This window comes from Neofelis nebulosa, chromosome 12, assembly GCF_028018385.1.
Source record: "Neofelis nebulosa isolate mNeoNeb1 chromosome 12, mNeoNeb1.pri, whole genome shotgun sequence".
Classification (NCBI taxonomy): Eukaryota; Metazoa; Chordata; class Mammalia; order Carnivora; family Felidae; genus Neofelis; species Neofelis nebulosa.
This window is the reverse complement of record NC_080793.1, coordinates 11,705,811-11,723,537: the sequence shown is the minus strand read 5'-3', so window position 1 is coordinate 11,723,537 and position 17,727 is coordinate 11,705,811. Positions and strand designations below refer to the sequence as shown.

At 40.3% G+C, this 17,727-nt stretch overlaps 1 protein-coding gene across 21 annotated transcripts in view; it reads right to left on the bottom strand.

Annotated features, from left to right (window-relative positions):
• DENND1A (DENN domain containing 1A) overlaps positions 1-17,727 on the bottom strand; it is a 513,465-nt gene that overhangs the window by 457,414 nt on the left and 38,324 nt on the right. For 20 of the 21 annotated variants that reach the window (XR_009251413.1, XM_058694192.1, XM_058694190.1 and 17 more), the window contains one exon: positions 12,426-12,496. The exons of the other annotated variant lie outside the window; for it this stretch is intronic. Coding sequence is in view for 19 of the 20 variants with exons in the window: in XM_058694183.1 (XP_058550166.1) it covers positions 12,426-12,496 (71 nt within the window). In the remaining variant the exon portion in view is untranslated. The remainder of the gene's footprint in view (positions 1-12,425; positions 12,497-17,727) is intronic. 21 annotated transcript variants of the gene reach the window in all.

The following is a 17,727-nucleotide window of genomic DNA, read 5'->3' as shown; positions in this document are numbered from 1 at the left end:
TCTACTTTGGCTCATCACTTTTATTTACTTCCCATTTTTCAGCTGTGTTAGCTTGATTAACAATTGCTGAATAACAGAGTTCTATGCAGACATGAACTCTTGACTTAAAAGTAGTATTTTAAAATAAGTTACTTGGGGATACATCTAACAAATGTACAAGAACTACATGAGGAAAACTATAAAACTCTGATGAATGTAATCAAAGAACTAAATAAATGGAGAGAGACTGCACGTCCATGGATAAGACAACTCAATGTCAAGATGTCAGCTCTTTGTAATTTGATCTTAGACTCAACGCAATCACAATCAAAATATCAGCAAGTTACTTTCTGGATACTGACAAACTGACTTGAAAGTTTACATGGAGAGGTAAAAGACCCAGAAGAGTGAACACAATATTAGGGAGAACAAAGTTGGAAGACTGACACTGACTGACTTCAAGACTTACTATGAAGCTACAGTCACCAACATGAGACAGTATTGGCGAAACAATAGATCGAGAGAACCCAGAAAGAGACCCACATATAGTAACTGATCTTTGCCAAAGGAGCAAGTTAGTCCACAAATGATGCTGGAACAGGTGAACATCCACATGCAATGAATTGAATCTACACACAGACCTTCCTTACGCCCTTCACAAAAATTAACTCAAAATGAATCCTAGATCGAGGCACCTGGGTGGCTCAGCCAGCTAAGTGTCCAACTCTTGATTCTGGCTAAGGTCATGATCTCACAGTTTGTGGGATCAAGCCCTGTGTCGGGTTCTGCACTGACAGCACAGAGCCTGCTTGGGATTCTCTCCCTCTCTGCCCCTCCCCTTTTTGTGCATGCGTGCTCTCTAAAAAACTTATGAAAGTTTTCCTTAAAAAAATCGTTCATGGGGCGCCTGGGTGGCTCGGTAGGTTAAGGGTCCGACTTCCTCTCAAGTCATGATCTCACAGTCACAGTTTGTGAGTTCGAGCCCCGCGTTGGGCTCTGTGCTGACAGCTGGGAGCCTGGAGCCTGCTTCGGATTCTGTGTCTCTGTCTCTCTCTGCCCCTCCCCCACTTGTGCTCTGTCTCTATCAAAAATAAACATAAAAACGAAAAACTGTTTTAAAAAATCGTTCATAGATCAAAACATAAAACACACAGTATAAAACTACTAGAGATAACATAGGCAAAAATCTAGATGACTCCAGGTCAAGGAATTTTAGATATACCATCACAGACATGCTCCATGAAAAAAATAACTGATAATCTAGACTTCTATTAAAATTAGAAACTTCAAAAATAAAAATAAAAATAAAATTAGAAACTTCTGCTCTACCAAAGACACTGCCAAGAGAATGAAAAGACAAGCCACAAACTTGGAGCAAATATTTGCAAAAGACACATCTGATAATGAACTGTTATCCAAAATATACAAAGAACTCTTAAAACTCATTAAGAGGGGCACCTGGGTAGCTCAGTCGGGTAAGTGACTGACTCTTCATTTTGGCTCAGGTCATGATCTCAGAGTCATGACATCAAGCCCTGCATCAGGCTCCATGATGCGCATGGAGCCTGCTTCAGATTCTCTCTCTCTCCCTCTCTCTTCCCCTCCCCTACTCATGCACATGCTCATTCTCTTAAAAAAACAAACAAACAAAAAACTCAGTAGGAAAACAATCCAATTTTTTAAAGTGAGCCCAACAGCTTAACAGACACCTCACCAAAAAAGATATATAGATGGCAAATCAGCATGTGAAAGTTCCATATATGTCATCAGGAGACGCAAATTAAAACAAGATACCAGAGAGCCCGGGTGGCTCAGTCAGTTGGGCGTCTGACTTCAGCTCAGGTCATAATCTCACAGTTTGGGAGTTCAAGTCCCACATCAGGCTGACAGCTCTGAGCCTGGAGCCTGCTTCGGTTTCTGTGTCTCCCTCGTTCTCTCTCTGCCCCTCCCCTACTTGTTTGCTTGCTTGCTTTCTCTCTCTCTCTCTCTCTCTCTCTCAAAAATGAATAAACATTAAAAATTTTTTTAAAAATAAAACAAAACAAAATAAAACAAGATACCACTACACATGTATTAGAATGCCCAAAATCTGGAACACCGACAAAACCGAATGCCGGTGAGGATATGGAGAAGTAGAAACTCTTATTCACTGCTGGCAGAATACAAAAGGGTCCAGCTACTTTGAAAGACAGCTGTGGTGGTTTCTTAAAAAAAAAACAAAAAACAAAAAAAAACAAAAAACAAAAAAACTAAACATACTTTTGCCATCCAGCAGTCACACTGGTATTTACCCAAAGAAGTTGAAAATTTACATCCACCCAAACACTTGCACGTGAGTGTTTAGAGCACCTTTATTCATAATTGTCAAAACCTGAAAGAACCAAGATGTCTTTCAGTAGGTGAGTGGATAAATACTCTGTAGCACATCCAGACGATGCAGTGTGATTAAGCACTATATAGAAATGAGCTAGGAAGCCATGAAAAGACATGGAGTCACCTTAAATGTGTACTATTGAGGGACAGAAGCCCATCTGAAAAGGCTACATACTGTATAATTCTAGCTATATGACATTCTGGAAAAGGCCAAATCACGGAGACAATAAAAAAGGTCAGTGGTTGCCAGGCTTGGGGGTGCATGAAGGGATAAACAGGCAGAGCACAGAGGATTTGGGGGGCACTGAAAATACTCTGGATGATACTGTCACGATGGGCCCATGTTACTATACATTTCTCTAAAACCACAGAATATACAACACCACGAGTAAACCAGGACATAAACAATGGACTTGGGGTGGTTACGATATGTCAGTGTAGGTTCTTGGATAGTTAACAAACGTCCTGCTTCGGTGGGGCATGTTGACAATGGGTGAGGCTGTGAAAGCCTGGGGTGGGGAATACGGGAAACCTCTGCAACTGCCTCTCAGTTTTGCAGTAAACCTAAACCTTCTCTAAAATAACTTTTAAAACAAATGATAAATAATAGCTCTCATTTACTAAGAATTTTCCATGTCTCATGCTCGGTGCACTCCCATTTGACCTTTCAACTAAATGAAGTAGGTACTATTGAGGCTTCCATTTTATAGTTGACAAAATGAGACTCAAACTGTATTTTGAGGGAACTAAAATCTGTATCAACAAACTTGCTGCTCCCACGCATTTTATGGTTTAGTAGATCAATGAACTGCTGTTCCACCTAGAGGGCCAAAGGCCTTACACTGTGAACCACAAATGCAGCACGAATCATACTGCCATGAATTACCAAAAATCCTGAAACTCTCCTACACTGTAATTTACACCCAGATGGCCCCTAAATTGCACACTTTAGGATGAAATCTGGAATCAGCTTCAAATAACTAAATATTAAGAAAATATGTGGCTCAATTTCTGTGACTTTTTAAGAACAGCAATTCAAAGTCATTCTACCTCACCAATTTAGAGCATCAGCATAGTGTAAAAAAAAAAAAAAAAAGCATAAGCTTCAAGCAAGCATACATAATTAAGGTAAACCTCAAAATGTAATCTCAGTAGAGAAAGGCATCTTGAGAAGGGATTCAAAGATACAAAATGTTCTATTTCCTAAATTGAGTGGTGGTATGTACATTTTTGTTTATTCTTTAAGCTGTACTCACACATATAATTTGCATGACAGTTTTCATAAACTTGTGTAAAGAACACAGTCAGACTAGACTTCAAATCCCAACTCTTGGGGGGCATCTGGGTGGCTCAGTTCAGTTGAGCCTCTGACTCGATTTCAGCTCAGGCCACGATCTCACGGTTTGGGAGTTTGAGCCCCACTCCATGCTCACGGTGCAGAGCCTGCTTGAGATTCTCTCTCTCTCTCTCTCTCTCTCTCTCTCTCTCTCTCTCTCTCTCTCTCCCTCCCTCCCTCCCTCCCTCCCTCCCTCCCCCACTTTCACACGCGTGAGCTCTCTCATAATAAATAAATAAGCTTAAAAATACACACACACCCATTCCAACTCTGTCCTTTGGACAAGTCACTTCTTATTTCTATGCTTTAATTACCCAATACTTATTGAGGGCCTACTATATGCCAGGTACTGTTCTATCTGCTGGAATATACAGATACAAGAAAGGAATTTCTGCCCACATGGAATGCTACTTTTCTTACCTGTATAATTCAGCTAATACTTTTTACTTCATTAGGTGGTAGGCAAAAGCTTTAACACAATGAGCTCAACTAGGCTCAACTATAGTTTAAAGAAATATTCCAACAATACTAAAACATAGGCACATTACGATTCTCAAAGGTATCCCTTTTGAAAATCAGCTTCAAAAGTACAATGAGGGGCGCCTGAGTGACTCATTTGGTTAAGCATCCGACTTCACCTCAGGTCATGATCTTGAAGTCCGTGAGTTCGAGCCCCATGTCAGGCTCCCTGCTGACAGCTCAGAGCCTGGAGCCTGCTTCAGATTCTGTATCTCCCTCTCTCTCTACTCCTCCCCTGCTCGTGTTCTGCCTCTCTTTGCCTCTCAAATATAAAAAAAAAACATTAAAAAACTAAAAAAAAAAAAAAGTACAGTGAGATGAGGTTCCACATCTCTAGCCCAAGTAAGAGGTTTTCCAACAAGCATGTCAAGTACTTAGGAGTCAGGAAAAATTACGAAGACTTTTAGGGAATCCGTATCTTTTGAGTGAGTGGTAATCTGTCCCTACATCACTGCCAATCATGGTTCATACCTTAATACTCCATAAAAATGGACTCACTTTCACCGAAAAATTCAAGAGAAGAAAAAGAAAGAAAAGCTAAAGTAATCATGCTGACTCGTTTAAAAAAACAACAAAAAGAAAGAAATCCTTGTACAGCTCATGAATGAAAACTGCCCTTCCCCTGATTTTCTGTACAAGCCTGATTTTTCTTCCCTCCCAATATCTGATGTTTCTAATTACTGCATATGCAGGTATTCTTAGCCAGTACTTTTTGGGACGATGCTACAAGAATGAAGTTAAAATCCTGATTTTACAACTTGGTGGTTGTCCAATCCAAGCAAGCAAATTAACCTTTCTGAGCCTCAGTTTCTTCAAAAATAAGAGCCATCTTATAGGGTTAAGGTGTAACAAAGTAATACTACGAAAAGTCAACTTTTGACTATGAAAAGTCAAATACTATGAAAAGTCAATACTATGAAAAGTCAGTAAAAGTCAGCTTACTTTATCACCACTCTTCAAAAGCTTGCTATGATTACATTACTGAAAAGAAGATAATAAATTTAGCTAGTACCTCTAATAGTATTTTAATCTGAAGTAAAACAACTCTCAAAGGGCTTTTCTTTTTTTCCCTCCGCTCCACTTCTAAAGAGACAGCGTAAATTGTTATTTTTTTAAATCAATTTTTTAAAAATATCTAACAAAGTTGAGTGTCCACTGGGGTCACAGATCTAGGCGAAGTTCGTAGAATTAGGAGTCCTGCAAAGTGAGAGCTCAAATTCAGAATATAACAAATCAGGCTCATTCAATCCCTTCATTTGGATGAGACTCAGTTTTCTTCAGGATACTGCTGATCCAGAAATGGGAACAGATATTCAAGGGACATTGTAAAGCCAGGGTTTTTGTTGGTTTAACGTTAACGGATTAGAGCTGCAAACCTCAGCTAACCTCCTTCCGAGTTCCCACAAGTGTCTCAACTGGGCCGTCCACTTCTCTTTACCAACCGGCCCCTGGGCTACTGCCTTAGGACACTGGGCGGGGAGCCGACACCGCAGGAAGCCGGTGGGGGCACGAACAGCCTTGGAGAACCTGATGCTGCTGCCAGTCTCCGGGGCCAAGCGGCTGCCCACGCAGTGGCCCAGGGATGCCAGCTGTAAGGAGACACTTGTGTCTGGAATGCATTCCAGAGTTTCGGCATGGCCAGAACCATCTGATCATGGGACCGGCCGGCTCATCCCTCTTGCAAGAGCACCCTCTTCCGAGACCTTCTGTCAGACAGGCTGAACTCAGCTTCGGCAGCTTTCACGGCTCGAGATGGCTCTGTTCGTTTTCCGGAATCCCTGGATAAAGGTGGGCTCTTGAACAAATGCATAAGTTGGGAGTACACAAAATGGGACATGGCCAAAGAAGCATAAAAATGAAGAGCAAAGTAGATCAAATCTCTACTCGAAATGTTCCAGCTTCTTTTTAAAATCACACACCTAAGTAGCAAGCACTGTACAGAGATGTCTGCCGGCATTATTTACAACAAGAGAACTCTGGAAACAGTCTAAAGATCCAATTATAAGTTACTATTGCTCATTAACATGATATAATAATTCACAGCAACTGAAAGGATTTTCACAAAACTATACAAATAATTTCAGAAAAAGCTTAATGATTTGGGGGAGATGGCAAGGAAAACACACATACAGCAAGAGTTCGGGGAAAAAGTTTATAGGTGTTATTTATACACACCCACCCACAAAAGAAGACTACAAGGAAATAAGTATACCAAAACATTAACAGTGTTTACCCACTGAGTGAGGATTTTTCTCTAATTTTTCAAAAATGTCTAAATTGTACGCATATTCAAAACCCAATCAGAAAACTACTAAAAATTTAAAGAGAAAAAAAAAAACAACCACACAAGCTAGGATAATCAGTCAATATGTACTCAAATAACCTGAGAAAATTTTTAGGTTTTTTTTATTTACAATGAGGATATAACATACCACAGTATAAGAAAAATTGTAAGAATGAAACTCCCACAGAAGTTTATAGAACAAAATGTATACTAAATCCTCCAATTAAAGGCCCGTAAAGTAGTTTCAGTGCTTTCTAACCCACCTTCTCACAGCAGGGAATTAATCCCTCTGGGGGATGCAAACAAACTTCAAAGAGAAGATTATGCCCAGACACCAGTACTGTAGAGCATAAGGTTTATACCTAAGTTTGCTCAGATACTTTGGCAGAGATCAGAGATGCAGATCCAAGGAACAAAGACTAATCTTAAGGGAGATTCCTTGTAATCATTTAAAGTGGCAGACAATAATACACTCAATAACATCAGAAAAAGGCAAACATAGTAAGTTTTATTAAAAACAAGAAGATTGTAGAAATAGACAAAGGGTACCTTAAATCAAATACTAAGTGACAGCTTAGTTCCTGGTAATAGCAAGTAAGAAGTCTTACAAATTCCCAAAGAAAGCGAGCGGCACCGTGAGTTCGGTTTGTGTTCCCAAACCTTACGGGCACAATGTTTCCAAGGTGTCCCATTCAGTGTCATGGGTCTTCATGCACTAAGTGAAACTGACAGATCACATGTCCCTTCCATGGATGTCATGGGATGCTCTTCAGAGCACAGCACACAGAGAGCTTATGATACATGTCTTTTGTAATGTAGACATGTAATCGAGGGGAAAAGAACTGTTTTTAAAGTTTAGTAAGTTTTCTTACTGCCCTTTCTCACATCTGTCATTTTTGTGGGGGAATTTTTTTTTTTAGGTATGATTTTGAAGTACCTGATCATTTTTTTTTTCTATGATTTTATTTTTGAGTAATCTCTACACCCAGCATGGGGCTCAAACTTACAACCCCAAGATCAAGAGTTGCACACTCTACCCAACCAGGCACTCCTAGAAGTAAGTACCTGATCATTTCCTTAAGATGTTTTAAGTAAAGGAGTAGCAGATCCCAGTAATTCATCCTTATTTAGTTTCCCAATTTTTTTTTAAAGTAGGCTCGGGGCGCCTGGGTGGCTCAGTCGGTTGGGCATCCGACTTCAGCTCAGGTCATGATCTCACAGTCTGTGGGTTTGAGCTCCACGTCGGGCTCTGTGCTGACAGCTCAGAGCGTGGGGCCTGCTTCAGATTCTGTGTCTCCCTCTCTCTCTGCCCCTCCCCTGCTCATGCACTGTCTCTGTCTCAAAAATAAACAAAAACATTTAAAAAAAAATTTTAAGTAGGCTCCATGCCCAGTGTGGGGCTTGAACTCACAACTCTGAGAACAAGAGCTGCATGCTCTACTGACTGAACCAGCCAGGTGTCCCTATTTAGTTTCCCAATTTTTTTTTTTTTTTTTTGAAGCAGGGGGGAGCAGAATGAGAGGAAAGGAGAGAATCTTTTTTTTTTATGGTTATTTATTTTTGAGAAAAACAGTGAGCACACACACACACATGTGCGCTCGTGAGTGGGGGTGAGTCAGAGAGAGGGAGACAGAATCTTAAGCAGGCTCCACGTCCAGCGCGAGCCTGAGCCCTACGTGGGACTCCATCTCACAACCTTGAGATCATGACCTGAGCCGAAATCAAGAGTCAGACACTTAACTGACTGAGCCACCCAGACACCCCCAGTTTCCCAATTTTTAAATCAGCTAGTCACCTAATAGAAAACTAAAATCCTTAATAAAGACTTAAAGGCAAAACTATAAATTTCTTAGAGGAAAACACCTTCATATCTGGAGGGTAGGAAAATACTGATCAACTCTACTACATTAAAATCTAGACGTTCTGATCAAAGGTAACATAAAGAGAGTGAAAAACCATACAGTGGAAGAGGATATTCCTAATATCCATAATTAGGATAATAATGGCATCCATAAGACAAAGATAATCTTATAAATCAATGAGGAAAAGGCAGAAAACTCAGTAAGAAAAATTAGCAAGAGACTTGAACAGGCACTTTAAAAAAAGAAGCTATTCAGGAGGCCCATAAACAAAAGGTGCTTGGTTTCATTAGTCATCAGGAAACTGCAAGTAAAAACAACAAGGAGATACTGCTAAAGAACCATCACCTTGGCAAAAATCAACACATCTAATCGTACGAAGGACTGACAAAGTTGTAGGCCCATAAGGAGTCTCAAACACTGCTGGAGGACGTATAGACTAGCACAGTCAATTCTGAAAAACAGTTTAGTATGATCCAGTAATTAAGTATGGTATCCATCCTAAGGAAACATACGTTTAAGTGTGCCAAGATTCATGTATAAGGAAAGATCACAGAAGTATTGCTTCGGCAAATAACAGCAAGTGTTTTCAACAGTGGAATGGATAAAATGGATATAATCCTAACGTGCATTGACAGTAACGAAAATGAATGTTGTGCTACACACAACATGAAGGACCCTACAAACATAGTCTGAGCAAAAAAGCAAAACTCCACAAAAAAAATCATCCTATTTCTATAAAATTCAGAAACAGGCACTAAGTTCTATTTTTCAAGGAGGTATCCTTATGTTGTAAAACTAGAAAGAAAAACAAAGAAATGATTATCCTAGAAGTCAGGATAGTTGTTACCTCTGGAGAAAGCAAAGGAGGTACCTCTGGGGTGCCAACCAAACCCACCTCCAACATTTACAGGGCCTCAGCAAGAGTACGAATAGAGGCCCACATACCCCATGGGTAAATATTTAAAAGATATGAAGCAAGCTTACAAACTATTACATAAAATCTGATCTATCCTCCTATCATGACAAACATACCTTTATAATTGCCTGGAAAGACAGACTCATACAGAGAATTTTTGGATTCCTTAGCATTCCATGCAGAAACATGGTGGTACAGAGAGAAACAGCCACTGGCCCACTGCTCATCACCCCCTTCTCCATCCCACACTGCCAAGGACCTCGCACCTCCACTCACAAGTCCAAGCTCCACCCCATACCCTACTCTCCACAAACAGCCACACTTAGGCCATCTCTTGTCTACACCAGCAGCCTAGTCCACCCTCAGAAGGACGGACCCTAGGAAAGGGACTCACACAGGCTCTGGAAACAAGCTCAGAGCCATGTGGGCAAGAAATTCTGAGATCCTAGGTACTTAACTGTGGTCTACCATGGAAGGGTTCAGGCTCTAAGTGGGCATGTCCCATGGGCTCCACAGACTCTCTGCCCCACAGTAGATGGCCAAAGCAAGGCCCACTGAAGCACAGGGCCAGGGAAGAATTCCTCTTGCCAGGAACAATATTTCCTTAGACCCATGCAACATTTTATTTCTTAGCCTGGACAGCAGTAACATGGGCACTGACTTGCTAATTGTTTGTTAAAATGTACATATAAGTTTCATGTACTTCTTGCCACAAATAATGGGATAGACATCATGTACATGCTGATCTGATACACAATATCACAAAGAGACCCCTGCCAAAATCCATAACCTGAATCTAATCATGAGATGATCAGATCCAAATCTAGGGACTTCCTGCAAAACAACAGACCTAACTTCTTCAAAATGTGTCTGTCGTAAAAGGTAAAGAAAGACTGCAAAACTATTCTTTACTGAAAGAAACTAAATACATGTGAAACTGAATGGACTGCATGATCCTGAATCGGATTCTGGATCAGAAAGGAAAATGCTATTATAAAGGATACTACTGGGACAACTGATTACATTTAAATATGGACAACTGACATTATATCAACATTAAATTCTCTGATTTCAGTAATTGTACTAGAGTTATGTAAGAAAATTCTTAGGAGATATATGGTGAAGTAGTTAGGGGTAGAGGGTCACTATGTCTACAACTTATTCTCAGATGGCTCAGCAAAAATAATATGTATACACATACAGCGTGTTAAAGCAAATATGACAAAATGGTAACAACTGATGAATCCAAGGAAAGGGCATACGCACTTGACCATTCTTATAACTTTCATTTTTTTTTAATATTTTCATAATAAGTTCTCAAAATACAATAAAGGGTTAAACAAGAAAGACGTTGTCTATGGGAAGAGGAACTAGGTGACTGGGTAAGAGAATTATGATAAAGACTTTGCATTTTGCCTATTTTTCCATCATATTGGTACGTTTCGCATTTTGTTCATATTCGAAAAAAATTTCATCTTAACTTCAGGGGGGGGGGGGGGGGGAAGAAATCCTAGAACATTGCAAGAGGAGATATTAGCAACTGCAGAAATAAGAAAAGGTTTGTCCTTAAATCTGTCAAATCATAGCCATCATCAAATGGTCACTCTGTAAAGTCAGCCTACCGAGAAGCTGCTGCCAGGGCATACCTAATAGCAGATGCAGAATAAGAGGCATAACTTGATATGGATATTAACATTCTGCTTCTGGAATGACCACAAATTTGTAACATGTTTCACAGCCTTCATTCCATAATCCAGAAAGTGAAGCACACAGTTATCGCACTTTTGATATTAAGAGAAATTCATGCATTTTAATATTAGTGACCTTCTGCAAAGCCCTGCAGGTGACATGAAGAGACGTGCCCAACATGGTCACTGCCCTCAACTTAGCAGAGTAAAGAAGACTTGAACCAAAAATCTTGGTTATCCTACACAGTAGCTATGTGATCTTGGGAAGTTATTTGACCAGAGATTCCATTTTCTCGTAGGTATAATGAAGATGCCACCCAGCTACCTTTAGAGGGCTGTTGTAAGGATGGACTATGTACGTCAAGCACATAGGACAACAGAACAACAGAGACTGAACGAAAGGTAGCTATGTTAGGAGTGTTACAGTCTAACATAATGAAATTGAAAATCTTGCATAGCCAATTGAGAGCATAACTATCACTGGAATCATGATTATTCCAAGTTTCTAATCCAAGTAAATTCACTCCCCTTAAAACACCAAGTAATATAACACAATTGTCTGTGTGTGTGGACCAAGAGTTGCTCCCCGACATACCTCTGGCAAATGCATCACTCTCTTACTCACCAAGAAAAAGAGCACTAGGTTAGAGGGTTATTTTTTTCTCATTAACCAAGAAAGATTTTAGGTTGAGAAATAATATACTCAGCCTTTGCAAGATACTCTTACTTTATCAAGACCCTGTTTGTCCAGGAATACATGTCCAAATTATTCCAAAAACTAAAGCCAGAGGATGTACTTCCTTCAACTAATTTCCAACCGTCTTTTACCGGCAGACATAAAACTTATACTACATTAAATCCATTTCAAACATCTCCTTCCAGGGGCGCCTGGGTGGCTCAGTCGGTTAAGCAGCCGACTTCGGCTCAGGTCACGATCTCGCGGTCCGTGAGTTCGAGCCCCGCATCAGGCTCTGTGCTGACAGCTCAGAGCCTGGAGCCTGTTTCAGATTCTGTGTCTCCCTCTCTCTCTGCTCCTCCCCCGTTCATGCTCTGTCTCTCTCTGTCTCAAAAATAAATAAACGTTAAAAAAAAATTAAAAAAAAAAAAAAACATCTCCTTCCAGTTTAGTGGCTGCGATTGCCCTTTATATTATTTTGTAACCTAATTCTTAGCCTTCCTCATTAGCAAGGTGACAATAGTTCATATTAAACAGCTGACTTCCAGGCATCTGTGAAAGATACAAACCGAAACCCAATGGTTACAATGAAAAGAGCCATGTTTCAAGCCTCTTATAGCAGTGACTCTAAATTGTTCACTGTGCTTATTCTCCATTCCTTGGGATGATGCGAGCACATATAAAAGGAAAAACAATTAAACATAAAGATAAACCACTGTTTGAAATATCTGCATACCCCACATGCACAGCTATCTCACACAATAAACATATCATAATGGAACGTGCAAATACCTGAAAGAGTGCCACCTGTCCTAGGATAGGCCACTTCAACATACACTTCAAACGTGGTCTCTGGGTTCTGCCTACAAAAGAAACAGATCGTGATTAATGACAAGGATTGAGGCAGCGTGATATAGAACATGTGGGCTATGGTATAAAACAGACCTTCATCAAAATCATTAGCTCCACAACTTAATAGCTTTGGCCAAGGTCCTCAGCTTCTCTGAGCCATGCCCTTCCTCATTTATAAAATGAAAATACCTAACCAGAAGAATTATTGTGAAACTTAAAACACACAAAAACTGTCTAGGTTCAATGCCAGGCAAATAACAGGCTAGCCATTATTATGATTCCATAGGTGTCATATTTTGAATTTACACAGCTGTATCTCCAAAGCCACAGGAAGAATTCTGAGGAAACTCAAACCCAGGCAACACTAGCACAAAGTAGCTTTCCCACATATTCCAGGATACAATACATATGATGAAGTCAGCTTGCTTATTTTCACTTAAAGACTGAAACAAGAGAAACAGTACCCTACACCACTAGGCTATTACGAAGACAAGATGCTAATCTAAATAAAAGATACCATTCCTGGGGCACCTGTGTGGCTCAGTCGGTTAAGCGTCCGACTTCGGCTCAGGTCATGATCTCGCAGTTCATGGGCTTGATACCCGCGCATCGGGCTCTGTGCTGACAGCTCGGAGCCTGGAGCCTGCTTCGGATTCTGTATCTCCCCCTCTCTCTACCCCTCCCCTGCTCATGCTCTCTCTCAAAAATAAACAAACACTAGAAAAAAAAAAATTTTCTTAACGTAACATTCCCACAAAGGGGGCTTCACCAGTATCGGCAATGGCAAGCATATGAGTGTTCATTATTATATCCTTTTACCTCTTTATGTCATAAATATTTCATATTAAGTTTGAAAAAGATCACAGCACTAACAGGATATTAACAGTTGTTAATTCTGAGTGACAAGAACATTGGGTTATATTGTCTTTGAATTTTCTCTTTGATTCTGAAACTATAGCAAAAAGGTATTTCCAGATTGGGACACTTGGGTTGCTCAGTTAAGTGTCCACTCTTGATTTTGGCTCAGGTCATGTTCTCTCACAGTTCGAGAGATAAAGCCTCCGAGCTGCTTGGGATTCTCTTTCCCTGCCCCTCCCCCACTCGCACTCTTCTCTCTCCCTCCCCCACCCCCTCCCTCTGTCAAAATAAACATTTAAGGGGCGCCTGGGTGGCTCAGTAGGTGGAACATCCGACTTAAGCTCAGGTTATGATCTCCAGGTCCGTGAGGTCTGAGTTAGCGTCCCACATCAGGCTCTGTGCTGACAGCAGAGCCTGGAGCCTGTTCTCACTCGCTCTCTGTCTCAAAAATAAACATTTAAAAAAATGATTAAATGAAATTCAGATTGACTAAATTCCAGATTGACTGAAAATCGTTCAGAAGAAAATGTTATACTTTTAATTTTTAATGTTTATTTACTTTTGAGAGACAGAGCGTGAGTGGGGGAGGGGCAGAGAGAGAGGGAGACACAGAATCCCAAGCAGGCTCCAGGCTCCGAGCTGTCGGCACAGAGCCCGACGTGGGGCTCGAACTCACAAACCGTGAGATCATGACCTGAGCCGAAGCCGGACACTTAACCAACTGAGCCACCCAGGCGCCCCCAAAATGTTATACTTTTAAATGTCTGTAACTGAATTGTATTCTAAACCTGACAAGGCTCAGAGAAGAAACTGAGTCACCTTGTCAGTTCTAAGGGTTAATTTCAATCAAATAAATACTTTGAATTTGCTCAGTATACTCCACGTTTCAAAATAACTCTCATTCATCTCATTTCAACCTCATTATAATCCTATGAGGGCAGGTGGATCAGTTATTATTCTTCTCAACATACAGGTGAGGAACCTGAGGCAAAAAGATTCTATGTGACCTGCCAGTGGTCAGAATTCACCCTCCTGGTGCACAAATTCTGTGCTCCACTGATTCTAAGATGAACTTTTTTCCCCCACATTTGCACACCTCTTACAATCTATTGCATCTTACAATGCTAAATGGCAGCATTTTTTTTTCTTTCTTAGTAATACATATAACAGTGCATTTTACAAATAATGGCATCTTAGATTCAATAAAATATGTTAATACTCCCTCTTCTTAGAAGTAAGAGAACTCTGTTTTATCGATCAAGGGTCTATTTAGTTGTCTTGTGAAGATCACCACTCCTTCACTAAAGAGAAACTTTAAGATTTTGCTTTAAATAAGTACCTACAGTGAAAAGAGTTGGCTGCTCTAATGTTCAAGGTATTTAAATACACATTGTCAAACATAATTTTAAAAGCAGATAGTAAAGCAGACTATTTTATTTGAAAAGCTGAATAAAACAAAGTAAACTAAAGTTTTAAAAGAGCCTGAAGGGGCGCCTGGGTGGTTCAGTCAGTTAAGCTTCCCACTTTGGTTCAGGTCATGATCTTGTGGTCAAGGAGTTCGAGCCCTGTGTCAGACTCTCTGCTGACAGCTCAGAGCCTGGAGCCTGCTTCAGATTCTGTGTCTCCCTCTCTCTCTGCCCCTCCCCTGCTCATGCTCTCTCTCTCTCTCTCTCAAAAATAAACAAACATTAAAAAAAAAAATTTTTTTAAAGAGTCTTAAAATTTTTTGTGCTTTTTTCCCTGCAGGAGGGTACAAAAAGCTCTACCAGGTCAGCATCCTACAGCCACCAAATATTGTGGAAAATGTCATATGGAAACATGCCTCTGATTCAAAGGATCTCAAAGTGGAGTGTTTGATAAAAGAAAAGGAATGTTCTTAGGTCATCTAAAGAACATCAGAAAGATTCCTTCTGAGACCTAAACAAAGCTTTCTTAAGCCTATTTTGCAACTGGTTTTATTTCATCTCAAAATTTCATTTGGAAAATTAAAATAACAAATAATGCGCATAGAAAGGTGTTACATACCAAAGTTTTAAACACTGGAGCTCTGATACACTAACCTGTGCCACTAGCTTGAAGCATTTTGTACAGACCTACTAAGTGAAGACTGTCCTAACGTTGTCTATACTGTCTCTGCTGCTTCTCCTCCCTTTCTCTAATCTACTCCAACCAGGCTTCCGAACCCACCACAACACTGCAACAACTTGTCACAATTACCAATGACCTCCACATTGCTAAAATGTGCTAAAATGACCAATTCTCAGGGTTTGTCTTAATCTCTCAGCAGCATTTGACACAGGTGATCGATTTTTCCCTACTTGAAACACTTTCTTCTCTTGCCTTCCAAGATCTCACTCTCTCTATTGGTTCTCTTCCTACCTTACTGGCTGCTCCGTTACTAATCCCCTTGCATTAGGGTAATGCAAGAGAGGGTAAGCTCTCCTACCCTCGAATTTAGTCCTGGACCTCTCCTGGTCTCCACTCATTACTTAAGATGATCTCATTCAGCCTCATGGCTTTAATTACCATGCAAATACTGACAAGCCCCAAAATCATGTCTCCAACCTTCCCCGACTCCAGACTCCCTTATTCAACTGCCTACTCAACATCCCCACTTGGATAGACATTAGAAGCATTTCTAATTTAACAAATGGTGCTTTTCTTCCTTAAATCCGCATCACCTGAAATCCACCAATTATTCAGACCCAAAAAAACTTGCTATCATCTTTGACTCCTCTGTTCAATATACCACAATCATTTACATGTCATAATCAGCCAATACCGCTGGTTTGATCTTCAAAATATATCCAGAATCTGAATGCTTCTCAGCATCCCAACCCTACTATCCTTGCCATGTCACCATCATCTCACCTCGATGACTATAATACTCTCCTGATCTTGCTTCCTCTCTTGCCCTCCTTCAGTCAGATTTCACCTCAGTGGCCAGTAATCCATTTATTGTAAAGGTCAGTTTATGTTAGGCCTGTGCTCAAAACCTCCCCAAAGTGTTCCATATCACACAAAGTCAAAGTCAAGTCTTAGTTCTGGCGATGGATGATGGGGATGGTTGCACAAGATGCACATATTTCAAACTACTGAAGTGTACACTACAGAAATGGTTAAGATGGTCAATTTTATATGTATTTTATCCTAATTAAAAACAAAACAAAACAAACCTACAACCCAGCAATTGCACTACTAGGCATTTCTCCACGGGATACAGGTGTGCTGTTTCAAAGATACACATGCACCCCCATGTTTATAGCAGCACTATCGTCAATAGCCAAAGTATGGAAAGAGCCCAAATGTCCATCGATGGATGAATGGATAAAGAAGATGTGATATATATACACAATGGAGTATTACTCAGCAATCAAAAAGAATGAAATCGTGCCATTTGCAACTACGTGGATGGAACTGGAGGGTATTATACTAAGCGAAATTAGAGAAAGACAAAAATCATATGACTTCACTCATACGAGGATTTTAAGAGACAAAACAAATGAACATAAGGAAAGGGAAACAAAAATAATATAAAAACAGGGAGGGGGACAAAACAGAAGAGACTCATAAATATGGAGAACTGAGGGTTATGGGAGGGGGGATGGGCTAAATGGGTAAGGGGTACTAAGGAATCTACCCCTGAAATCATCTAGCATATGTTGCACTATATGCTAACTAATTCGGATGTAAATTTAAAAAAATAAAAAATAAAACAAGTTTAAATTAAAAAAAAAAAAATCGAACAAAACTGGGGCACCTGGTGACTCAGTCTTTTGAGTGTCCAATTCCTGATTCCAGCTCAGGTCATGATCCCAAGGGTCCTGGGATCAAGCTATGTGTTGCACTGCACATGGAGTCTGCTTAAGATTCTCTCCCCCTCCTCCTTCCCCACTTACGTGCACATGTGTGCACATGCACACTCACTCTAATAGAAAAAATTTTTAAAAACTGAGGAGGGGAAAAAAAGTCCTTACAAGGGTCTACATGATCTGGCCTCTATCTCTCCAACTTCATTTCATACATTTCCCCTGTGCTCACTGCACTCCAGCCACACTGGCCTTCTTCCAGCTCCTCAAACACACTGAACTCATTCCTATCTACAGTCTTCGCATCGATCTTCATATGGGTGACCCTTCCTGCCATTCAAAACTCAGCTTCTACTTGACCTCCTCAGAAAGGCCTTCCCCAACACATTCTCTACCATCTAATTTTAATTTTCCACAGCATACCTGTCACAATCTGGATCATTGTCAGTTTCCCTCCTTTGAATGTAAACTGCAGGAGAGCAAGGATTTCATTGATCATACCCACTAGTGTTTCCCAGGTACATAAACAGTTCCTGGCACATAATCAGAATCAAACATTAAGTAGAAGGAATAAA